Source organism: Muscardinus avellanarius (assembly GCF_963383645.1).
Source record: "Muscardinus avellanarius genome assembly, chromosome: 16".
Lineage (NCBI taxonomy): Eukaryota > Metazoa > Chordata > Mammalia > Rodentia > Gliridae > Muscardinus > Muscardinus avellanarius.
This window is the reverse complement of record NC_137802.1, coordinates 18172139-18198286: the sequence shown is the minus strand read 5'-3', so window position 1 is coordinate 18198286 and position 26148 is coordinate 18172139. Positions and strand designations below refer to the sequence as shown.

General features: G+C 45.6%; 1 protein-coding gene across 1 annotated transcript in view; it reads left to right on the top strand.

Moving 5' to 3' along the window:
- Window positions 1-3775: 3775 nt before the first annotated feature.
- Window positions 3776-26148, top strand: part of NLRP1 (NLR family pyrin domain containing 1) — a gene marked incomplete at both ends in the record, with an annotated part of 46279 nt that continues 23906 nt past the window's right edge. The window contains 7 exons of the mRNA XM_080713964.1: window positions 3776-3823; window positions 9728-9906; window positions 10794-11110; window positions 12697-12867; window positions 14445-14648; window positions 18117-19728; window positions 22404-22574. Of these exons, the coding sequence (XP_080570090.1) occupies window positions 3776-3823; window positions 9728-9906; window positions 10794-11110; window positions 12697-12867; window positions 14445-14648; window positions 18117-19728; window positions 22404-22574 (2702 nt within the window). The remainder of the gene's footprint in view (window positions 3824-9727; window positions 9907-10793; window positions 11111-12696; window positions 12868-14444; window positions 14649-18116; window positions 19729-22403; window positions 22575-26148) is intronic.

Sequence of the window (26148 nt, the reverse complement as noted above, 5' to 3'; positions counted from 1 at the left end):
GTCACTTTATGTACCCACAACTAATCCTGTTCTGGAGGGACCTGGTACAAAAATTACATACAGGCAAGGATATAAAATTTTAAAAATTGCATCAAGTTAGTAGATGTATTAAGCAAAATTAAAAGGGAAATAAGGAAAAGATACAAGAAAATCAGGAGTGAGGGCAGTGCACACACCGTGCACTTTAAGGTTGAACTGTGCGTGAGTATTTTTAAAAGAGGGACAAAAATATTTGACTCTAACACTTTTGAGAAGACAAGTGAAAGACACGTCCATATATATCTCCAGGGTCTTGACACAGTGCTTGTGAGAGAAAAATAAGTAAATACCTGAAAACAGCACATTTCTGAACCAAATTTTTTAAATGTGTGATGCGTTCGCCCAGAAGTTTCTTTTTCATAATCTATCCCTAGCTGGGCATCGTGACCCGTGCCTGTAATTTCAGGACTTGGGAAACTGAGACAGGAGGACTGCAGGTTTGAAATCAGCCTTAGCAACTTAGACCCTGTTTTAGAGTTATTTTTTGAAAATCAGGTTGGACATGTAGCTCAGGGAAAGAATGTTCTTGGGTCTTGGGTTTAATCCTCAAAACTACAAAAAAAAATCTATCCCTCGAGGGACTCACACATGTACAAAAAGATGTATGTATGTACAAAGCTGATCATTAGGGCTGGGGCTGTAGCTAAGTGGTAGATTGCTTGCCTGGCCTGTGTAAGGTCCTGGGTTTAATCCCAACTACTGAAAAAAACTCTCGAAAGTTGGTCAGTGAAGCATAGTTTCCAGCAAAAAAAATGAAAGTAGAAACAAAACAAGCTAGATATCCATCACATTGGATTAAATAAATTATAGTACATCCAAACTGTCAAATATCATATATCTACAAAAAACGGGGAGAGAGAATGGTTTATATCTGTATGTACTAACAAAAAAATCTGCAAACTAAGAGGAAAAAAAAACAAAAATTTAAGTTCTGCTGGGCACAGAGCACACACCTGTAGTCCCAGCTATTTTGGAGGCTGAGACAGGAAGATCACAGGTTTGAAGCCAAACTGGACAACTTAGTGAGACCCTAATTCAAAATAAAAGAACTCCCTGTTTAAAAAATAAGCCAAAAAAGTTAGATCCTATTCATGTAGTACATGAATGCCCTGAGTTCCATCCCCAGACACCACCACCCCCCCCAAAAAAAACAGAAAGGACAGTTTAGCTTACAAACTGAATATCCACCCTTGTCCACAGTATTGACCACTTCAACGGAGACAATTATTTTATTTTTCATCAAGAATCTTTCTTTTTTTGTTTCCTTTTTCCTTTTATTTTGTTGGTATTTTGTTATTGTTTTGTTTGTTTTGTACAAGTTGATTGGTTTATTTAGATGCATATATCATTCTCTTTTTATGACTCTTTCTTTTTATTATCCTTTTGTTACTTTGGTGGGGTGTTTGTTGTTTGCTTCTTATAGTTTGTTTTCGTGTCTTTCATCGCTTTTTTTTATTCTTTTTTTCTCCCTCTAATAGCCCAATTCCCTTATTCTCGCTTTCTCTCCCTCTCTCTTTATTTTGTTGTTGTTTTTTTTAGCTATTCTTTTTTCTTTTCTGCCTTTAGGACCTTCATTTGCTACCTCTTTTCTCTCTTCTGCCTTCTCTCTTTTCTCCTTTTGAATACTCTAAGCTTTTGTTTGCCCTCCTACCTGTGTTCTTTTCTCTTAATTAACCATATTGTTGCCACCATCTGGAACCATATAATTCTACATATAATTTTTGTCCTTACCATTCATGTGGTTGTGAGTATTAATACTGTGGGTGTTCTAGCTGAAATTTTATATTTAAACTGCATTTAAGCCGGGTGTGATGGCACAAGCTTGTAATTCCAGTACTTGGGAGGCAGAAACGAGAGAATCACAGATTTGTGGCCAGCCTCAGGTACTTGGTGGGGTCCTCTGCAACTTAGTGAGATTCTCTTTCAAAATAAAGAATAAAAACTAGAGCTGGGGTTATAGCTCAGAGTCAATTAACTAATAAAATGGTATTTAATGCATGACTGTATGTTGTCATGACTGTATGTTGTCACTGCAATTGTTAATTGCTGACCCCACCATTCTTGTTTTGGGTGTTATTAGGACTACAGATGTTATATAATGCATCCCGGGCTCTGTGTGTGTGTGTGTGTGTGTGTGTGTGTGTGTGTGTGTGTGTGTGTGTGTGTGTGAATTAACCCAGGGGAATTAACCCAGGGGAATTTTACAGCTCTGGACTATAATCCTAGTCCCTTTTTTTTTTTTTTTTTTGTGGGTCTGGGGATGGAACCCAGGGCCATTTGACCTCTGAGCTACACCTCCTGCCCTGTTTTTATTCTTTAATTTGAAACAGAGTCTCACTAAGCTGCGGAGGGCCTCACTAAGTAGCTGAGGGTGTCTGCAAACCGTGATCCTCTAGTCTCAGCCTCCCAAATGCTGGGATTACAAGCGTGTGCCACCACGCCCGGTTCCTAGTCCTTTTTTATTTTGAGACAGAATCTGAGTTTCTGAGGGCCTTGCTAAGTTGCAGAGGCTGGCTTCAAACCTGTGATCCTCCTGTCTCTGCCTCCCAAGTACTGGAGTTACAGGCATGTACCACCACACCCAGCTGCCTAGTATCTATTATAATGTTGTATAATGTTCACCACTATGGTCTCTGTTTTATTTTTCCCTGTCTGCAAGGTTCTTGGAATCTAGTGTGACACTACAAGTTCTTGGAGTAGATGTTCTGCTGCTGAACAATAACCTCAACCCAGCTAAGAGATACTGCACGTTAGCAAACCAATCATCGTCGAAGAACTAGCAAGGGAACCATACTACATAAAAAAGGGGCAAATTGCCAGGCATGGTGGCGCACGCTTGTAATCCCCGTGCTTGGGAGGTGGAGACAGGAAGATCACACAGGTTCGAAGCCAGCCTCACTGGCTTAAGAGACCCTGTTTCCAAATAATAATATAAAATAGGTCTTAGAGTGTAGCCCGGAGGTAGAAGGGTTTCCAGGAACCCCAGTACCACCAAAAAAAGAGGGGAGCAAATAAATATACTGAGAAAACAGGCCAACAAGACAGTAAGTACACCAAAATCCATGACAATGTAATTTACTGATGTGGAGTTGCAGAAAATGTCATAAGGGGAATTTAGACTTTTAATCATTAAATTGATCAAAGATCTAAAAGAAGTTTTAAGGAAGGAAATCAAAGAGAGTAAACAGGGGTGAATTAAGACATTGAAACTTAGAAAAAGAACCAAAAAATCCTGAATTAAATAAAAGATACAATAAATCAGATAAAAACTTCAATAGAAAGCATTACCAGTAGACTGGACCACATGGGGAAAAAAGTCTCAGACTTAGAAGACAGTGTATCTAAACTGGAACATTCAGTCAATAACAAAAAACAAGAGCTCATGCCGGGCGTGGTGGCGCACGCTTGTAATCCCCGCACTTGGGAGGCAGAGATAGGAGAATCGCGCTGGTTCGGAGCCAGCCTCGCTGGCTTAAGAGACCCTGTTTCCACATAAAGTTCAAAAACAGGTCTGGGAGTGTAGCCCGTGGGAGTGTAGCCCAGAGGTAGAAGGGCTTCCAGGAGGAACCCCAGTACCACCAAACAAAAAAAAAAAAAAAAAAAAAAAAAAACAAGAGCTCATGATCAGAACATTTAAGAAATTTGGGAAAACATCAGAAGATCAAATCTAAGGACAAATGGAGTTGAGGAAGGTCTGGATGTACAAACCAAGGGCATAATAAACCTTTTCAGAGGAATGGTATCTGAGAATTTTCCAGATATAGAAAATGAGATGGATATTCAGGTAAGGAGACATTCAGAACCACAAATAGACTTGACCAATAAAGAACCTCTCCACAGCACTCATAATCAAAATGACTAACGCAGAGGTCAAGAACAGGATCTTAAAATCTTCAAGAGAAAGAGGCAAGGTCACACTACAATGATTACTCCATGTTCCTCAACCCGAACTCTAAAAGCCAGGAGGGCTTGGAATGATGTACTCCAAACTCTGAAATAAAACAATTTCCAGCCAAGATTACTATATCTAGCCAAGCTATCTTTGAAAAGTGACAGAGAAATAATAATCTTCCATAGCAAGCAGAAACTGAAAGAATCCATTATTACTAAGCTGGCTCTATAGGTGACGCGTAAACTAAATAGTACACAAAAAAGAAATGGAAAGTAAAAGCCAGAAAAGGGAAAATTTTCATTTTTTCTTCCCTAAATGAAGGAGAACTAAAACTGAATCAAACATAGGATATAATTTTAAATGACAGGAAACAATAAACACCTCTCTTTATTAATAGTAAATGAAAATGGTCTCAATGTCCCAATTAAAAGGCATAAGCTGGCAAAGTGGATTAAAATTCAAAACCCAACTATATGTTGTTTACAAGAAACTCATAGGCAAGGATAATGGTAAAAAGGAAGAAAGAGCCAATCTCATATTCAACAAAATATATTTCAAGACAAAATCCATCAGAAAAAAAGAGGGTCACTTCTTAATCATAAAGAAGATATAATGATAGCCAACATTTGTGCCCCAAATGTTGGTGCATCCACTTACATAAAACAAACACTACTTAACATTAAGACTCAGATAGAGCCCAATACAATAATACTACAAGACTTTAAAACACATCTCTTGACATTAGATAGATCATCCAGAAAAAAAAGGTCAGTAAAGCCTCTACACACCTAAAGAATATTATAAATCAAATGGATTTGACAGATATTCACAGAATATTTCACCCAACAACAGCTGAATTCACACTTTCTCTGATACTCATGAAACCGTTTCTAAAGACCATATTCTAAGCCACAAACAAAGTATTATACCTTGCATCTTTTCGGAAAATAATGGGCTGAAACTAGAAATCGATAGCAAGAAAATAGAGAGGCGTTATACCAATACATGGAGACTGAAGGATACTTTTGAATGAGAACAAGACCATAAAAGAAGTAAGGGGAGAAAATCCTTTGAATTAAATGAAAATGAAGACATAACTTACCAGTAGTGGGTGCTTTTAGGTAAGTAAAGCAGGAACCAATCATCTTTCCTCGCTGAGACTTAAATGCAATTAAGAAAGCCGAATGAAGCAAATTATATAGATTTTTTTTTTTTCAGAACTGGGGACTGAGCTCAGGGGCATTCTACCTCCAAGCTACATCCCTAGTCCTGTTTTTTTAATTTTTTATTATGAAACAGGGTCTCACTAAGTTGCAAAGGGCCTCACTAAGTAGGTGAGGCTGGCTGCAAACCTGCGATCCTCCTGTCTCAGCCTCCCAAGTACTGGGAGTACAAGCGTCCACCACTACACCCAGCTGATAGATTATATTTTTAAAAAAAAATACAACTATTGGTGTTCAGTGCACACAGTTTTAGATAATCCTAAAATATACCAACTTTGAAGAAATTAATTGGCAGACTTTTAGAATTATCTTGCTGAGGCACAGTGCTCACCATATACCTAGAGGGAATAGATATATTTTTATATCAATCATCCTGGAAGGAAGTTCGTTCTGAGCCTGTGTTAAGAATGCTGTGGGAGCTGGGCATGGTGGCGCACACTTGTAATCCCAGCATTCGGGAGGCTGAGACCCGAGGATCACAGTTCAAGGACAGCCTCAGCTACTCAGTGAGGCCCTCTGCAACTCAGTGAGACCCTGTTTCAAAATAAAGACTGAAATATAGAGCGGGGGGGGTGTAACTCGGAGGTCGAATGCCCCTGGGTTCCATCCGCAGACCCACAAAAAATAAATAAATAAATAAAAAGAATTCTGTGGACATGGGGGAAAACTTGTTCTCTTTCTGGAGATCTGAAGCCAGATGGTCCCAGCCTCCAAGGTGTGCAGGTGGCTGGAGAATCTTGAGACTAAGAAATGACCTTTCCATATCTGTTGGAGACCAGCCAGAGCTACAGAGACTGCCAGCTCGGAAGGGACACAGGATGGTTCTAGATTTGCGGGCACTGAGAACATCGTCAGCAGCCACCACTGCAAGTGACCTTCTTCTGTATTTATTTTCCTTTATCTCTGACCCTTCAAAAAGAGTCCTGATCAAAGTCATTTTCTTCATGTCACAATCTCAGCTGTATCATAGAAAAAATGTGAAGAGCCTCCGCTTTTCAGGAGTGACAGTGGCCCGAGAATTGGCGGGCCAGAGGGAACAACTGGGCCCACCCATCTCAGGAGGAAAGACAGGGTCTGAAACCATAGGGACAACAGCAAGGAAACGAAACCCAAGGGTCAGGAAGCAAACTCAGGACTGGCTTCAGAATCTCCAAAAGGCAATGAATGGCAGAGGTTTCTCTTGGGAACGTCTGGAAGGAACCCAGTCTCACACTGCACAGAAGTCAACTCCAAGTGGAACAAAAGTTTTGGGAATAGACCAGAAATGTTGTAACGGATAGAAGAACACAGAGGACCAACTCCCCAACATACAGGCATAGGCAGTGACTTCCTCAAAAAGACCCCTAAAGCTCAGGAAATAAAATCAAGAATTAGTAAATGGGACAACATTTAATTAAAAAGCTTCCGCACAACAAAGGAAACAACCAAGAGTGTGAAAAGAGAGCCTACGGAATGGGAGAAAATAATTCCCAACTACTCCTCTAAGAGAGGACTAATGTCTATAAAATGTAAAGAATTCAAAAAATGTAACACAAAAATAAATAACCCAATCAAAAAATGGGTATTTGAACTAAACAGACATTTCTCAAAAGAAGAAACACAAATGTCCAGCCACATATATGAAAAAATGTTCAGTATCATCAGCAATCAGGGAAATGTTCATCAGAACTACACTGAGTTTTTAATCTCACTCCAGTCAGAATGGCAACCTTCAAGAATACAAATAATAATAAATGCTCAGCCGGGCGTGGTGGTGCATGCTTGTAATTCCAGTACTTGAGAGGCTGAGACAGGAGGGTCACAGGTTTGCAGACAGCCTCAGCTACTTAGTGAGGCCCTCCACAGCTTAGTGAGACGCTGTTTCAAAATAAAGAATAAAAAATAGGGCTGGAGTTATAGCTTGGAGGTTGAATGTCCCTGAGTTCAATCCCTAGTACCTCAATAATAATAATAATAATAATAATAATAATAATAATAATAATTTTAAAATAATAAATATCTGGAAGTAAGGGCAGGAGTGTGTGTGTGTGTGTGTGTGTGTGTGTGTGTGTGTGTGTGTACGCACGCACTCACACTAGGGACTGAACCCAGGGGCATTCTACCTATGTACTACTTTCTCAGTCTTATTTTGAAGCAGAGTCTCTAAGTTGCTGAGAGTTTCACTAAGTTGTTAAGGCTGACCTTGAATTTGCAAACGTCCCAATTCAGCCTCCCAAGTACTAGGAATACAAGCATGTGCCACCATGCCTGGCTAGGAAGAGAATTTAAGGATACCAGTATCCCAAAAGTTTTCCAGATTTAGATGCAAGTCACAATAATTTAAATATAAAAGAATCCAAAATTACATGCATTTGCCTGTAATCCCAGTACTTGGAAGGCTGAGACAGGAGGATCACAAGTCCCCAGCCAGCCTCAGCAATTTAGGTCCTCTGCAACTTAGTGAGACCCTGTTTCAAAATAAAATAGGTCTGTGGATGAGCATTCACTCCTCGGTACCACCCAAAAAAATCAAAATAAATTAATCAATGCAAAAATAAAACATCACTTTATTCTGGTACAGTGTGGGACATAAGAATTATTCACATCGATTCTTTTTTTTAATAGAAACTAGTACAACTTGAATAAAGGCAGGTTTTTAATGTGCTTCTTAAAAGCCTCAATGAAAGGGAGCAAAGACCCAAAGCCCCAAAAACAGGAATAACTTTACCTCAGACCTCAGGAGTGCCCATGGTCCTCAGAGGAGGAGGAGGAGGAGGAGGAGGAGGAGGAGGAGGAGGAGGAGGAGGAGGAGGAGGAGGAGGAGGAGGAGGAGGCAGTTTCAATGCAAAGGAAGTACTTGAGTGTCATCTAGTGGCCAAAGTGAGTAGCTGCTTAGAAGAATAAAAAAGAAAGCAGTCAGAAGACATTCAGGAAGCCGGGCGTGGTGGCGCAGGCTTGTAATCCCAGCATTCAGGAGGCTGAGATCGGAGGATTACGGTTCGCGGACAGCCTCAGCTACTTAGTGAGGCCCTCCGTAACTTAGTGAGACCCTGTTTCAAAATAGGGAATAAAAAAATAGGGCAGGGGGTGTAGCTCGGAGGTAGAATGCCCCTGGGTTCCATCCCAGACCCGAAAAAAAAAAAAAAAGACATTCAGGAAGCTGGGCGTGGTGATGCATGCTTGTAAATCCCAGTACTTGGGAGGCTGAGATGGGAAGATCAAGGTTCAAGGCCAACCTCAGCTACTTAGTTTGGTCCCCTACAACTTAGTGAGACCCTGTTTCAAAATAAAGAATAATAAAATAGGGCTGGGGGTATAGCTTGGAAGTAGACTGCCCCTGGGTTCTATCCCCAATACTGCAAATAAAAAAGACATTCAGGAGACTATAATGCACCAATAAAAGAAATTATATATATATATATATATATATATATATATAGTCTGATGCATAAGCATTTATTGTGCTGATATCATGAACAAGGCTGTGTGTGTGTGTGTGTGTGTGTGTGTGTGTGTGTGTGTGTGTGTGTGTTACTGGAGATTGAACTTGGGTGTTCTACCTCTGAGCTACACCCCAGCCCTTTTTATTTTTGTTTGGAAACAGGGTCTTATAAACTTACTGAAGCTGGTCTCTAGCCTACCATCCTCCTGTCTCAACTTTCCAAGTATTGGGATTACAGATGTGTGCCAATAATTCCTGCCTGGCTCCTAAACCAGGTACCTTAAGGCACAGGGAATATAGCAGTCCATAAATCAGGTTATTTCCTATCCCTGAGAGCTAACATTCTATTTGCGGGTAAGATGACATCAAGAAAACAAATTAAAAAGTTGATAATATTGGGGGCAAAAAGTGTCATGCAAAAAAATAAAGAAGGGTAAGAGTTTCAGAAGGAGAGCACTGCTTTGTAGGATGTGGGGTGTGTCAAGAGCTTTTGCTGAGTGGAGCCTCTTGCAAACCTGTTGTGTTCCATTTATTTGTTTGTTTGTTTGTTTGTTTGTTTGTTTGTTTTGCAGTACTGGGGATGGAACCCAGGGGCATTCTGCCTCCGAGCTACACCCCCAGCCCTATTTTTTATTCTTTATTTTGAAACAGGATTTCATTGAGTTGCAAAGGGCCTCACTAAGTAGCCGAGGCTGTCCTGGAACCCCAATCCTCCTGTCTCAGCCTCCCAAATGCTGGGATTACAAGCGTGCGCCACCACGCCCAGCTTATATCCCATTTTAGAGATAAGCAAACTGAGGCTCAGAAATTAGCCAGCTAGGTAGGGAGTCAGTGCCTAAGTAAGACGTGAGCTGAAGCTCCGGAAGCCTGGACTCTTCCAGTCCAGGACAAATCAAGGCATCTCCAGAGACCTTGATGTTATTTCACAACATACAATGAGTTGGGTAATGCCGCTCTTCACCCCAAGGTCTCCAAACTCCACTAACTTGGCAAAGGAGGAAGCCTGATTGTGCCCGACTCCCCCACATTCTGGTTTTGCAGTGATGAGGCAGGGGCTGTTCCGCTTTCGGGTGGAGATGTTTACTAGCTGGGCTGTACACACAGTCCCCTGGATCTGGGACACATACATCAGTGGCCTTTGTGGTTTGGCAGGATGAGCAACGGGACTCAGGAAGCCCCCAAACCATGGGAGGCCGGGGAAGATGCTCCTTGACTGGAGAAGCTGCCCTGATAGATATAAGGACCCCACCTATCCTGAGAGCCAGGGCCAGGCCCCCAGCCCCTGCCTGGTGTGTGACCTGTACGCTGGGTGTGTCTGTACCTACTGCTGCGTAGGCCTGCCCTGGCCCTCCCTCCCCGCCACACCCCTCGTGGTTTTCCTCTGGATGACTTCTCCTTCCTGCGTGGCCAGCTCGGGGTTGCTCTCCCTGCTTGGTCCCAGGGCCAGGAGAGTTCTGAAGAGACCTGCAAATGAGCAGCCCTGAGCTCAGCCCTGGGCTCTGAGCCCAGCCCCTGCTCTGCCTCTCCCCACCCTCCGACCTCTCCTCCTGTCAGTGCTGTGGCTCAAGGGTTGATCCCAGGAGACTGGACTGCAGAAGAAGGAAGAATCTGAGGAACATGGAGCAGTGAGTGTCACTCACACCCCATCCACTCCTCCTCCCATCCCTCCATCCTCCCACTCCTCCATCACCCCATGGCTCCTCCCATCACCCTTCCTGATGAGCCCTGGGCTCTGTCCAGCACCCCCATATATTCTGACTTCTTCCAGTGCCTCTTAGTTTCCGTGGGGCTCCTACCTCCTGTGGTTTTTCCTATCACTTCTTGCCCCGTCTCTCCTCCAGATCCCATCTGGATGCTCTGGGGCGAGGTGTGGTGGCACACACCTATAATCCCAGTACTTGGGAGGCTCTCAGCAACGTAGCGAGACCCCCATTTCCAAATTTAAAAATAAATAAATAAATAAAAAGAGCTGGAGTTAGAGCTCAGAGGTAGAATGTCTCTGGGTTCAATACTTAGCAATCAATCATTCAAGAAGGGGGTGGGGGGTAGATGTTCCTGGATTTACAAAACTAAGTTCTTAATGCTTAATAGTTTACCAGGCCAAGAAAAATTATCTAAGCAAGAGTCTTGCATTGGGAGAAGAGAGATGGTAGGTGCTGAGTCAAAGGAAGACCACCGTTCTCTGCCTTCCTTATGCCCTTCCCCACTCGTCCCTCAGGAACATCGCCAGAGCTCTCCCGCCCCTGACAGAACTGACCAGTAGAACCCAGTTTCGGCTAGCCTGTTACCTGGGGCTACTCAAGAAGGAGGAGCTGAAGGAGTTCCAGCTTCGGCTAGCCAGAAAAACGCCCTCAGAGAGCTCTTCCCGTGTGAAGCCAGCTCCACTGGAGAAGGCCAGTGGCACAGAGGTGGCCTCACACCTAGTGGCTGAGCATGGGGAGCAGCGAGCCTGGGACCTGGCCCTCCACACCTGGGAGCAGATGGGCCTGCACCTGCTGTGTGCCCAGGCCCAGGCAGAGGCAGCCTTGATGTCAAGTAAGTCCCCAACGCCCCTGCGCCCCTGCACCACCACTGAGCCCTCCCACAGGGCCACCCTGGGGTGGGATTGGGACTGCAAAGGAGGATGCAGGCCTGAGACCAGGCTGGAGCTGGGAGGTTTGCTGGCAGGCCTTTGCTGGACCCCAGAGCCCCACATCCTTTTCTGTTCAAGTGCATTCCCGGGCCCCAGTGTGGTACTCGCGTGCCTGGGAGAGTGCTCCAGAGCTGGCAAGAGGTGAGGCTGGTACTCAGAAGGGTACCTGTGGGGTCGGCATGGCTTTTAAGACCAGCCCCCAAGGAGCACTTGCCAGCATTGTAGTTATGAACACAGACATGGAGCTGGGCAGAGGCAGGCTCCAGTCCCTGGGCAAGTCACTTTACCACTTTCTGCCTGTTTCTCCTTCTATAAAATGGGGAGAGTAAGAGTGTATCTCCTTGGCCTGTGAGAGGGTTAAAGGAAATAATCTGTATTAAACATTTAGCAAAGTTTCATACCCAGTAAATGCTCAATAAATATGCTGTATGTTGTTTCACCTTTAAAAAAAAAAGAAAAAAATCCTCTGGTAAGAAAGAAAGCAAAAAGAAGTATTGAAATGTTATCTCTAAGTGATCAAAAGCTTGATATCAGACAAATGAATCTGTTTGTGAGATTATCATTGTTAATTTTGGATAAATTGCTATAATATTAGATGTCAACCACTATGCCAAGCATGGGAAGGAGGGATGGGGAGGGAATGGGGTGAGGATTGGGTAGGGGCTAACTGGGCGATGTGTGCATGTGTGTCTACACAAGTTTTTTATCCCATTATGATGTATGAATACAGTGCACCAATAAAAAAATAAAAATAAATAAAATAAAATATGCTGTATATTATATATTATATAATATGCATATATTATACATATATCACATGATATATATTATATAATGTGTGTTATTACAAAAGTAATAATATAATATGTTATGTAATATAGAACATAACATACATGATGTATTATATATTGTATAATATAAATATGTGTTTATTACATAAATATATATATAGCTAGGGGTGATGGTGCCTGCTTGTAATACCAGTACTTGTGAAGCTAAGACAAGAGGACAGCAGGTTGGAGCCTCAGCAACCTAGCAAGACCCTGTTTAAAAAAAAAATTAAAAGGGCTGGGGGTGTAGCTCAGAGGTGGAACCCCCTTGAGTTCAATCCTCATTACCATGTGTGTAAACACACACATACCATAAATATATCATACACATATATTTTTTAATTCTATTTTTGCTCCTGCCCTTATCACTGTTTGCAGTAGTCCTAGGAGGCAGAAGCTCATAGCCCTGAGAGCTGATGTTACTTACACAGAGAAGCAGAATCAGAATCAAGGCAGATACACAGTCACCTGGACTCTAGGTCAGGACTTTTTGCCCAGCGGTATATGGAGAGGCTTGTGGAGGGCTGCATGGGTGCGTGGATTTCTCCTGACCTCTTTTGGTTGAGAAAGGGGACCTGTATGATAGGAAGAAAGGAAGAACCCCAGCCTCAGTCCCCTGCCCCTCTAACAAAACCTCAACCTCTGTCTCCTTCCCATAGCCCACTCTTCCTTATTCGTCGAATCCCCAAGTACACCCAGTGTGGAGTCCCCCAGCTGGCCCACCTCTACAGCAGTGCTACGGTTCTTGGGTTCTGAAACCCTGGGGGACCTCCAGAAATCAGAGAGAAGAAGAAGGACGGTGCCTGGCACATCTGGACTCAGCTTGAAAGGTGAGGCTTTCTGGGTTGGGCTGAGAGCCCTGGATGAGGCCGTGAGTTAGCCAGGGGGTACGCATGCACCTGCGTGGGGACCTGGTGTGAGGGACTGAAACGGAAGGATGGAGAAGCCAGGGTGGGGTGGTTAGACCTTCACGGGACTTCCAGTGCTGAGACTGCTCCCATTTTCATTTGACAGATGGGGAAACTGAGACCAGTGTAATTCACACAGTGAGTCTTACTTACCCAGTTGGTACCATGTGTGACATGGTCCTTGCCCGGGAAGACCTCCTATCATAATCTTGGTGGGATCTTAACATCCTTGGGGTCAAGGAGATCCAGAAGTTCCAAGAGAGACTGTTCTCTAGGTGGACCCCAAGAAGAAGCCAGGTTTATTCCTCAGCTCCAGCCAGTTCCCTCTCCCCACTTCTCTTATTTTACTCTCTGCCATCTGAGTCACTCAGGCTACAAACCCCAGCCACACCCTTTCCTCTTCCTCTTCTCATCCCAGCTTCAAAGCGGCCACTTCGTCCCAGTGCAGAAGGCCTAGCGAGAGTAGCTCACAAGCATGTAGTGGCCAAGCCAGGGCTTGAACACAGAACAATCCACGCCGGGGCAGTTTTCCTCCTTCACCCTGCCAGTGCCTTGTGAAGTCCCGCCCAAGGCTTTCCCCTCTGTGCCCACTTTCATCCCTTCTGCTCCCAAGCCCTGCAATGGCGGCTGTAAGCTCCAACTGCACTGCCCTGCCCTGACTACCCATTGATTGCTGTGTGAGATGGGAAGAGCCACTCCAGACCCTCTCCTGCGCTCGTGCCCCCCTCTCTCTCTCTCATCCTCCCCCACTGTAAAATCCAGCCTCACCAACTCTTCCCTTCTCTACAACATGGAACAATTCTGCTCTGTCCCCAACTTGCATGGCCTGAGTTTCAGTGTTTAGCACTGGTGCCTGTTGGTAAAGAGGACCTACTCTTCCTGGAACACTACCTAGTAACTATTATTACTTAAAATAGGGAGCTCAGCTCCTCCAAGTGATTGATCAAACTCTTTCTACCTGTCAGTCATGGTGGCACAGCCTGTAATCCCAATACTTGGGAGATTGAGACAGGAAGGTCTCAGGTTTGAGGACAGCCTCATCAATGTAGTGAGACTCTCAGCAAACTAGTGAGACCTTGTTTCAAAATAAATAAATATATATAAATAAATAAATAAGAGCTGGAGTATAACATAGAGATAGAATACCCCTGGGTTCAATCTCCAGTACCACAAAAAAATCTTTCTACTTTATATATACTGTACCCCCAATATGAAGGTTCGGACCCAGATATTAAGAAAATAAAATGCTATATCTACCTTTAAATTACTTCAAAATAAGATTATTAACACCTATCTCACAAGTAGTTGTGAGAATTCAAAATGTAAGTGTCTGTGGGGTGGACAGAGCTCAGTTGCAGAGCACTTGCCTAACATACGTGAGGCCATGGGTTTGATCCCCAGCACATAAAAATGTGTGTGTGTGTGTGTGTGTGTGTGTGTGTGTGTAATAAAATAGATGATCAGTAACTAGTCATTTCTTTCCTGTCATTCCCCCACAGAAAACCCTTGCTTACTCTCCAAAGAAGCTCTTCTAAGATCCCCAGACCATGAGTCTCCAAGTCAGGAGTCGCCCAATCCCCCCACATCAACGGCCGTGCTCGGGAGCTGGAGACCCACACTTGGGGCCGATCCAGAACTAAGCAATTGGAAAGCTCCTGTTATTGAGCGGCTTCAGGCTAAAACATATGGACACTGCGGCACAGGTGAGGCCCTACTGAGCTCCCGGGGGTGAGGGACTCAAAGGCATGAGCAGAGTCGTCCCCTCGGGGGCCAGGTTGGCAGGCTGACACAGGATGCAGAGAACCTCAGAAACAGCTCTCCAGACCCTTGACATTGCAGTCTCACCACCGGACAGGGCGCTGCTTTTAGGAAGCGCCTAGAAGTTAAAATGTAGGCGCACTCTCCAGCATAGCGGGCAGAGCACTGGCCTGAGGAGACCTTCACCACCCTCCTCCCCAGGTGACCTGGAGAAAGTTCCATGCCTGAAAGTGTTTGCTGACACCCCACTCCAGGCCAGGCTCTGTGCCCCGTGCTTCATTTGCATGTTATATTTAAATTTCACAGCCACTGTTATGAACTAGCCTTGGGGATGAAAAAACAGGCTCAAAAAAAAATAAAGTTTCATAATTAGTGGCAGAGCTGGAATTCAGCATTCACTCTCCCCCGCACCAGCATTCACACATCTAACTCCTACATTCACTCCCTGGGCCATAAGGCAACGCTGGGAGATGCCACCTAGGAAATCTAAAGACATTGAATCAACAGGATTCCTCCTATGCCCAGCTAGAAATAAAGTCGTGGAATTCCTGGTCCTAGAATGTGGCCCAGGCCCAAAGTGTACCAACCAGTATATCAACCGACTTAGTCACACCACTTGCCATTCTGAAAAGGGAAAGAGAGGAGGCAAGGAGGGAGGGCAGAGAGATGGAGGGAGGGCTGCAGTAACATCACTAGAGCGCAATAACCATAGAAATGTAAAAAGCAAACATAACGGCCATGAGGATGAATGAATTGCTTATCATTAAAGGTTCCGAGTATCCTAGGAAGCAGAGTGAAAGGAGCAATATAATGTTACGTAATGGCTATTTTCAATAAGGAGAGAAAAGGTCAATTCAAGAGAAATACATTTTCCCCTAATTCTAAGAGAAATATTCAAGTAGAGAAGTTAAACAAAATACTATCCCCCCAAAATAGATTCATAACAAGTACAAAAATCACATGGCATGTTTTTGACATATTAAGAGTAAAAGTAGAAAAATACATTTGCATAAAGGACATGATTGTCAATAGTTTCGGTTTATGGCTCTCCATCACAACTACTCAATTCTGCTGCCGTTGCCTTAAAGGAGCCACAGACAATACACTAACAAATGGTCATGGCTGTGTTCCAGTGAAATTGTATTTATGGACACCAAATTTTAAAATTTTTATAATTTAATTTTTGTAACAGAAAAAATGCTATTCTTACTTTTATTTTTATTTTTGGCCATTAAAAAATATAACAACCATTATCAGCTTACAATTTGTATAAAAATAGGTGGCTGGCTGGGGTTAGCAAACATAGACCAAATTCAGCCAACCATCTGTTTTTTGTTTTCTTTTGTTTGGGTTTGGTTTGGGTTTTTTTGTTTTTTGGGTTTTTTATTTTCAGACTTGGTTGAAGTTGGACAACACTTGGTTAGGGCAATGGTGAACTCCCATAATCCTAGTACTTGGGAGGCTGAGACAGGGGGATTGCAGGTTGGAGCCCAGCAAGTCAATGACTTGGCAAGATCCTGTTTGAAAATAAAAGATAAAATAGAGCTGGGTGGTATAGCTCGGTAGAACACCACCTGTGTTCAATTCTCAGTACCAAAAATAAATTAATTAATTAAATCAAAGAGGATTTAGATATGTGCATAGTCACAGGTCCATGAAAACTGGGAAGTCTTAGAGAATGTGACATCAGAAAAACTAAGTCCTAGCCAGGTGTGATCGTGCACACTTATGATCCCAGCACTTGAAAGGCTGAGACAGGAGGATCTCAGGTTCGCAGCCAGCCTCAGCTACTTAGTGAGGCCCTTCACAACTTAGTGAGACCCTGTTTCAAAATAAGAAATAAAAAATAGGGCTGGGGGTATAGTTTGGAGGTCAAATGCCCCTGGGTTTAATCCCCAGTATGAAGAAGGAGGAGGAGGAGGAAAGAAGAAGAAGAAGAAGAAGAAGAAGAAGAAGAAGAAGAAGGAGGAGGAGGAGGAGGAGGAGGAGGAGGAGGAGGAGGAGGAGGAGGAGGAGGAGGAGGAGGAGGAGGAGGAGAAGAAGAATATTAAGAACAACAACAACAACAATAACAGCAGTAGCAACAACAACAACGTCCTCTTGGCACCCCAGGCAGACACCATCCTGATGCTGTTATAAGATGTTCCCATTCCCAGAAATGTTCTCACAGGAGGCAATAAAAGCAGATTCACAGGTGATGAGTTCAGAGGTGAGGTGGCCCTCTGAAGCTGCAGTCCCACAAGTACTAACAGTATGCATTGACCCCACATGCCCCAATCTTCCCACTTCCTTCAGCACACCTCAAAAGGTGGGACAGGTAGTAGCCTTGGACTCTAGATGTAGCGCAGCAGGTGTGACCCCTGTATCGTCTCTAAAATTCACCTGAAGAGAGAAGTGAGAGGCATTCAAAATATTGGGAAGGGAGAGATGGGAGAGTTGTGACATTATTCCATTTGGAATCTGAACAAAATAGGAGCCTGGGGAAGAGTCTTGTCAGCCCAGCTCTTTGCTTCCCAAGGCACGTTCCCATCTTTCTTAGGCTGAGTTCCCTCAGAAGCAGATCTTGAGATGGGATTTGTGAGCATGGCTTAACGGGGAGGTGACTCCCAGATGCACTGGTAGGAGAGAGGGAAAGAGGCCGGAGAGGAAGAAAAGGTTCGCTTGAGAGCAGGTTACCCTGGTGAGCAACGGTCTCAGTTTTCTGTTACTATAACAGTTATTCTATTATAGTATTTTCTGTTATAGAATTTTCTGTTATAGTAACAGAAAACTGAGACCAAGAAATCTATAAAGAGCATTGTTTAGTTCCCAATTCTGGAGGCTGAACGTTCAGATCAGATGGCCACATCTCCTCAGCTTCAGTGAGACCTTGTGCTGCTCCAGGCACAGCGGGGGGAAAGGCAGAAGGGCAAGCAGGTGCCTGCAGAAGAAGGAAAAGAGCCCAGTTCCCATGATAGCTGACCCGCTCTCACAAGAAGAGCCTGAATCAGTCATGAGGGGTCCACCCCCAGGGCGCAGAATGCCTCCTACACGGCTACACCAGAAACCAGGCTTCAACATGCGCTCTGGTGAGGACAAGCCACATCCGAACAGCAGCAACTGAGGTGCGACGTTGCCCTTTATTCTCGGCCCCTTGAATGGCACCTGGCACACAGCAAGCCCTTAATAAATAGTTGAAGAATGAAGAAAGTCGCACTGGGAATATGATTGTCCAGACTTGATCTAGAATCTTCTCCTTCAAAACCCATGTTCCTTCCATTGCAGTAATCCAAAGACACCACTGTCTGCAGCCGGTGTGGTGTCTGGCTTGGAGTAGTTTTCTAAATACATTTAGTTGTCAAATGAATGAGTGAGTGAATTAATGAATGATTCATTCTGTGCTTTTGTGTCCCGTCTTTCCCTCCCTTACTTAGGAATTGGAGAAAAATACTTGAGCCAGACAAGAGAGAAGCCCTGCCCCGCAGAGTCATGGAAAAATGAGGATTTGTACCAAAAATTCACACAGCTGCTACTTCTACAGAAACCTCACCCCAGAGGCCAGGAGCCGCCAGCCAGCGGAAGCTGGCATTGTGATGTACAGGAGGAGCAAGGGCATTTGATTGAGATCAGTGATTTATTTGGCCCAGGTACCAAGGAAGAACCTCAGATAGTCATACTGCAGGGGGCTGCTGGAATTGGGAAGTCCGCGCTGGCCAGGCAGGTGAGGGGAGCCTGGGAGGAAGGCCAGCTGTACAGGGAGTGCTTCCAGCATGTCTTCTACTTCAGCTGCAGAGAGCTGGCCCAGCGCAACATGTTGAGTCTGGCAGAGCTCATCTCAAAAGACCTGGCCAGCCCTGCAGCTCCCATTGGGGAGATCCTGTCTCGGCCAGAGCAGCTGCTCTTCATCCTGGATGGGGTGGATGAGCCAACATGGGTCTTGGAGGATCAGAGTCCCGAGCTCTGTCTGCACTGGAGCCAACCGCAGCCAGTGCCCGCATTGCTGGGCGGTTTGCTGGGGAAAACCACACTCCCAGAGGCCTCCTGGCTGATCACAACTCGGACCACAGCTCTGCAAAAGCTCATTCCTTCTCTGCAGCAGCCACGCTGGGTGGAAGTCCTTGGCTTCTCTGAGTCTGGCAGGAAGGAATATTTCCACAAATATTTTGCAGATGAGAGCAAAGCAATTAGAGCCTTGCGTATGCTGGAAGCAAACCCAGCGCTCTTGACCTTGTGCCTCGTCCCCTTGGTGTCCTGGCTGGTCTGCACTTTCCTGAAGGGCCAGAGGAACTGGGGGGAAGAACTCCCACCGACCTGTCAAACCACCACAGCCCTCTGTGTGCGCTTCCTTTTCCAGGACCTCCCGGCTCAGCACCTGGGAACACAGCTTAGGGCCCTCTGCTCTGTGGCTGCTGAGGGCATCAGACAAGGAAAAACCCTGTTCACTGTGGGTGACTTCAGGAAGCACAGACTAAACGTGTCCGTCATTGCAACTTTCTTGAAGAAAGATGTTCTCCAAAAACACCCCAGCAACCTCAGCTACAGCTTCATCCACCTGTGTTTCCAGGAGTTCTTTGCCGCGTTGGACTGGGCTTTGAAGACCAAGTTGGACAGAAGTGATCCTCCGGGCAGCCTCGCAGATGTGGAGACGTTGCTGGGAGGGTACGGAAGGCATGACCTGTTTGGGGCCCCCATCACACGCTTCCTGTTTGGCCTTATAAGTGACCAGGGGACTAGAGAAATGGAGAAAATCTTTGCCTGCCACCTGCCTCCGGAGAGGAAGTGGGAGCTGCTGCGGTGCGTGGAGGCAAAAGCCCCGCCCCAGCAGCCCTACTCCCTGGAGTTTCTCCATTGTTTGTATGAGACTCAGGACAAGCAGCTCCTGACGCAGGCAATGGCCTGTTTCCAAGAGCCAAGGATGTGTGTCCGGACGGATGTGGAGCTTCTGGTGTTCACTTTCTGCATTAAATTCTGCAGCCATGTGAAGAGGCTTCAACTGAATGGGGACAGCCAGGAAGGACAGGCATGGAAGCCCCCCAGGGTAGCTCTGTGAGTATTCTAACCAGCACCTCTCTAGAGCTCCTCTGTGGGTCCCGGAGACACACTCACATGCAGCCTGGTTCCAGAAGCTAATGGGTGGAGGGAGGTCACCAGTGACTTCTAATTGCCCAATCCAACCTCCATTCTCTATCCGCCCATGATCCTCTGCACGCTTTGGCCACAGGCAGGCCCCGCCTGTGCTGGCCCCCCTCCTCCTTCCTCGTGACATCCACCCACCTCTGCTGGCACATCCCCACCTTCATGCTGACCTTCCCATTGCCTCTTCCCATGCCAAGTTGATGCAGCCCGCCTGCCTCTGCTCCTCTCTCGATGTGCCCTCTTTCTGAGATATTACTTGGTCGGTTGCTCCAGGCATATACACATACCTCGCGACAATGACATTGGCCCTGCCATCTTCCCCTGTCACAGAGAATGCCTGTGTCTGACAGAGAGAGCCCTCTTTTTTCTGCAAATCTGACTTCCATGTTTGTGTCAATGAGGTCACTATTGCCCTGGGCACTCAATCTGATACCCACCCTCTGAGCATAAGAAAGGAGCTTTTGCTAACCTCTTTCCAATCCCAGACACATGTGAACTTCCCCTGCAGGTCCAGCCTCTGATGCCATATTGCTCATTCAATATCAGTATGAGTCTATCTCTCCCTCCAGATGATTCATTCCATAAATATTCATTTAGTACTGATTGTATGCCAAGTCCCACAAAGCTCAAATCAAAAAACACAGCCGGGAGTAGTGGCACACACCTGCAATTCCAGTGCTTGGGAGGCTGAGACAAGAGGGTTGTAGGTTTGAGACCAGCCTCAACAACTTAGTGAGACACTGTTTCCAAATAAAAAATAAAATGGGGTTGGGGTGTGGCTTGGAACCCCTGGGTTCAATCCCTAGTACCAAAATATTAAAATAAAAAACACAATCCCTGACCTAAGGAACTAGGAAAGAAGAGAGACATCTATTCAATTATTTCAACAGAGTATGACTACTTGCAGTAGAGGGATGGGAAAGGTACCACGGTAGCCCAAGGACAGGGATGATCATATGTGTTGAACAAAAAAGGAGGGATTCTCAGGAGAAATGTTTTATTTACTTAAGTCTTATATTTAAGGCTTCTATTATAAACCTTTTTGTCACAATAAACCCCATTTTGTTGTAGAAAAATAAAGATATATAAACTGGGCATGGTGGTGCACACCTGCAATCCCAGTACTTGGGAGGCTAAGACAGGATTGCAGGTTCGAGGCCAGACTCAGCAACTTAGGGAGACCCTCTGCAACTTAATAAAACCCTGTTTTAAAATAAAAAATAAAAAAGACTGGGAGTGTAGCTCAGAAGTAGAATGCCCCTGGGTTCAATTCCCAGTACCAAAATTTTAAAAAACCAGGGCAGCTGAGGATTTGGGATCCCACAAAACCAGCATCCTTTAAGCACTAATCTCTGCCCGGTACTGTCCTAGGTAGAGATATCTGGCAGGAAAATTGAAACATCACTCTGAAACTTGGACTGAAGCTTAAGTAGTTGAAACCCCAGAAGCACATGAATCACTAAAGCTGTGTGTGAAAAACGGAGAAGTCAAGCCAAGTGTGGTGGCACACACGTGTAATCCCAGCACTTGGGAGGCAGAGACAGGAGGATCACAGGTTTGAGCCCAGCCACAGCTACTTAGTGAGGCCCTCCGCAACTTAATGAGACCCTGTTTCAAAATAAAATAGCGCTGGGGAAAATCCTACACTGCAGAGTCTACTCTAACCCTTTTAGACAAAGCCCACCATTGTCTCCCATTCGGCTGCAAATATTCTCTTCTAGGACACTCCCGTTCGCCACCTCTCTCCTGAGCACCATCTTTGTGGTCTTGCTATCCTTGGAAAGGGATAGAGGCCCGTGAGAACCAATGTGGACAGCAGTAAACATGATTGTATCCAACATCCCATCACAAACCCATCCTCAAACCACCTCTCCTGGGGTCTGTTCCCATCTCTCACCTCCTCCTTTCCTTTCTGGCCACTGGGACTCTGGAATTCCCCACCACAGGAAGATAGGGATGCCTGCACTGATGTGAAGAGGGCTATCCAAATCACCAGGCTCTGTGATACACTGCATCAGGCTTTGTGCTGGGCACAGCAGATAAAGAGACACGCCAACTGTCTGCCCTGCCGTCGAGGAACTCCCAGACAGAGGCAGGCATAGATACACAAAATGAGCACATCAGAGTGGGGCGTAATGTACACCTGTAATTCCAGTACTTGGGAGGCAGATACAGGAGTCTAAAGCCAGCCGCAAGTTCAAGACCAGCCACAGCAACTTGGTGAGGTTCTCAATAACCTAGCGAGAATCTGTTTCCAAGCAAAAAATAAAATTGGCTGAGGATATAGCTCAGAGGTAGAATGCACCTGGGTTCAATCTATAGTACCACACACAAAAAAAGAGCATGAGTGCGCTAGCTATTGGATGAGTGTGCTATTGGTAAGGGTTATAGAATGAGAACTACACAGAGGAAGGGCACCTTGTCCAGGTGGTAGGAACAGGTGGAAGAATGGGTCATTCCTGGGGAAGGAACTGCCTGTTGGGGTCCCATCTCGGGGTACAGAGCCTTACTCCGTTGTGCGGGGCTGTGGATCTCAGACTCAACACCCACAGGTCACACTGCTCCTGATCCTCTCTCTCCCTCAGGTTCAGGTGGGCCCCAGCCACAGATGCCAGCTGGCAGGTTCTCTTCTCCATTCTTGATGACACCCAAAGCCTGAAGGAGCTGGACCTCAGCGGGAACCCACTGAGTCGTTCCGCAGTGCAGAGTCTTTGTAACACGCTGTCACACCCTCATTGCCAGCTGGACACCTTGAGGTGAGTCTGGCCTGGGTGCTCCTCTGAAGCATGGGTGGGCGGGAGATCAAAGGCAGGAGCCGAGTCTAGGAGGCGGGACGGGTCTTTGCGGTCATCAAATGTTCTTCGATCTGCTCTGACCATGCACTGTGACAGATGCCAGGACTCCTGTAGCAAAGACAAGATTCCTTTCTCACAGTTAGTGGGAGACTAATGTTCATCAAGAAACTATAATAAACATGTAACAATGAGCTCATGTAAGGGCTCCAGAAGAGAAGACTTCCTTGAGGAAGCAGCTCCAGGCAGGGGGTATGGCATTTCCTCCCCGCCAGCCCCTGGGGACCCCATGCCTCTCTCTGTCTATGGACTTCACTTTACTAGCTGTTCCTCTACGTCTGGCTTATGTCATTTTTTAATTCTCTCGGTATACATTGAATAGGCTGGAATCATGAATTCTGGGGGTTTTCTCAGTGTGCATGTGAAATGGAGAGTATTAGGTAAGCAGAGGAAGAGTCACAGGAAGAGAGGGTGGGGATCTCAAAGAGTGAAAAGGCTAGGTCAGGAGAGCGGCAGGAAGATGCGGAGTCAAGGACAGCTGAAGAGAGAGCCAGGGCCTCCTCTGGCACAAAGGACAGCGAAGCACTGAGAAAACACGGCAACTAGCCGGCACGGTGGTGCGCGCCCGTGATCCCAGTACTTGTGAGGCTGAGACAGGAGGGTCGAAGGCTCAAGACCAGCCTTAGTGACCTACACCCTCAGAAAATTAGCAAGAGCCTATTTCAAACTAAAAAGGGCTGGGAGTATAGCCCAGAGGTAGAAGGCTGCTGGGTTAGATGCCTAGTACCAAAACAAAAGCAAAAAAAAAAAAAAAAAATGGCTGCTGAGGAGTTGGGGTCCCACAACCGCAGGGTCCTTTAAGCACTACCCTTTGCCAGACACTGCCCTAAGCGCCTGGCATGTGCTGTTTCCTCTGGCCTTTGAAACCACTTTGCACAACAGGCTTGGAGAAGCCAGGCTATAGGTTAGTAAATGAAACCTGAAGATAAGGGAACCTGCCCATAGAGTTCTACTAGTAACTGACAGAAACGAGACCTGATTGCGAGTCTGTCTGACTCCAGAGCCCTTAGCCAGCCCACTCCTCCAAGGCCAGATGTCCTCAGTGGGGCCAGGGAGAGGCTGCGACTTGAGGAAGGAAAATCCACCCAGGCCTGTCTTGTAATGATAAGCCCTTTGGGATGAATAAAGCCACAAAAAGGGACACATTTGTTTGTGCTGAGATCAGTCCTGGGCAGGAGGCATGTCAACAACAGAGCAGCTGAGCCACGTAGGTGAACCTGTCGTCGGGAAGGGCATCTGGGGAGCAGTCAGCCACTGTGAGGTGTGGCAGGCGGCAAGCACAGAGCACATCTGGAGGGACATCTGGCACCTAGATCCCTGAATTCCTTGGTACACACCCCAAATCTCAAGACTGGGAGCAGAGAAGAAAGACAGAGCTTGGGGGGCGGGGATAGCGAAAGGCTGAGGGCACTCCAAATGCCCCACCTGTGCTTGCGCCCCTGTCTTTGATACAGAGTGATAAAATGCCCCATGTCTCTGATAGAGCTGACTTGGATTCCCAGCTGGATAAAGAAGTCCAGAAAGAATACACAATGTACTCAAACATATTGAAGTCAACCACTATGCCAAGCGAGGGAAGGAGAGATGGGGAGGAAATGGGGTAGGAAAAAAAAATCGGATAAAAATTCAAAATAAATAAATAAATAAAAATAAAAATAAAACAGGGCAGGAGGTATAGCTCAGAGGTCAAATGCCCCTGAGTTCCATCTCCAGACCTGCAAAAAAATAAAATAAAAATAAATAAATAAATAATAAATAGAAAGAAGTCCAGGAAGAAGCCAAAAATAATAACAATAGTAATAATCAAGTGGGGGAGACAGGTCTTGAGAGAATAAGGAGGGACAGAGACTTTGGGGGGACAGTCTTTGACCTCCAGCTAGGAAAAGCATAACCGGGCCTCACCTTCAGCCTCCAGCCTTTTCATGAACAACCCTCCCACACTCGAATGCCACAGCCCTCCTGCAGAGTCCAGACAGGCCTCCTCCATCCATCTGCAGCTCCAGACGCAAACTCAGCGTGCTGTAAACTAGACTCTCCTCCCTAACTAAAGAAAAACAGCTCTTCCTCTCAGGACTAACTGCATTATTATCAGGACCCAGTACAAAATGAGATTACAATGTCCTTGCTTTAAAATCAAAATAAAATTGCCATTAAGAGTACTAGGGTAAGCCGGGCGTGGTGGCACACGCTTGTAATCCCCACGCTTGGGAGGCTGAGACAGGAGCATCGCGCAGGTTCGAAGCCAGCCTCAGCTACTTAGTGAGGCTCTCAGCAACTTAGTGAGACCCTGTTTCCAAATAAAAATATAAAAATAGGTTTGGGAGTATAGCCCGGAGGTAGAAAGTCCTTGGGTTCCACCCCCAGTACCACCAAAAAAAAAAAAAAAAAAAAAAAAAAAAGAATACTAAGATAAACTAGATACAGTGGCACATGTCTGTAATCCCCTACTCAGGAAGCTGAAATAGGAGGAGCACAGGTTCAAGGATAGCCTCAGCAACTTAGTGAGACCTGTTTTTTTGTGTTGTGTTGATGTTGTTGTCGTCATTGTTGTCGTTGTTGTTGTTTGGGCTTTTTTGTGGCAGTACTGGGGATGGAACCCAGGGGCACTGTACCTTCAAGCTATACCCCCAGTCCTATTTTTTAGTCTTTTTATTTTTTTAAAACAGGGTCTCACTGAGTTGTAAAGGGCCTAAGTAGCTGAGGCTATCCACGAACTGTGATCCTCCTGTCTTCGCCTCCCGAATGCTGGGATGTTTGTTTGTTTGTTTGTTTGTTTGTTTGTTTGTTTGTTTGTTTGCAGTACTGGGGATTGAACCCAGGGACATTCTACCTCCAAGCTATACCCTCAGCCCTATTTTTTATTTTTTGTTTTGAAACAGAGTCTCACTGAGTTGCAAAGGGCCTCACTAAGTAGCTGAGGCTGTTCATAAACTGCAAGCCTCCTGTCTCAGCCTCCCGAATGCTGGGATTGCAAACGTGTGCCACCACCACGCCCAGCTTATTCTTTATTTTGAAACAAGGTCTCACGAAGTTGAGGAAGGCCCCACTAAGTACCTGAGGCTGGCCACGAACCTGCAATCCTCCTGTCTAAGCCTCCCAAGTGCTGGGAGTACAAGCGTGTGCCACCACACCCACCTAGACCTTGTTGCAAACTAAAAATAAAATAAGCGGGGAGTATAGCTCAGAGGTAGAATGCCCCTGGGTTCAAACCCAGAACACCACACACACACACACACACACACACACACACACACACACACACAGCAAGAAGGAGATCCTTGATGATGGAGCTAAAAATGATGAGAGACGGATCAGATATGACCAGGATTCAGGTCGCCGGATGGGAACCTCTGAATAATATGGAGAAACAGTGGAACATTTTGAGAAAAACCAAACGACTGTTATTTGCTCCTGTGTGTATCCCCACAGACATGTGGTCTTTGCATTCCTTGGGACCTGGGGGAGAGAGAGGGTCAAC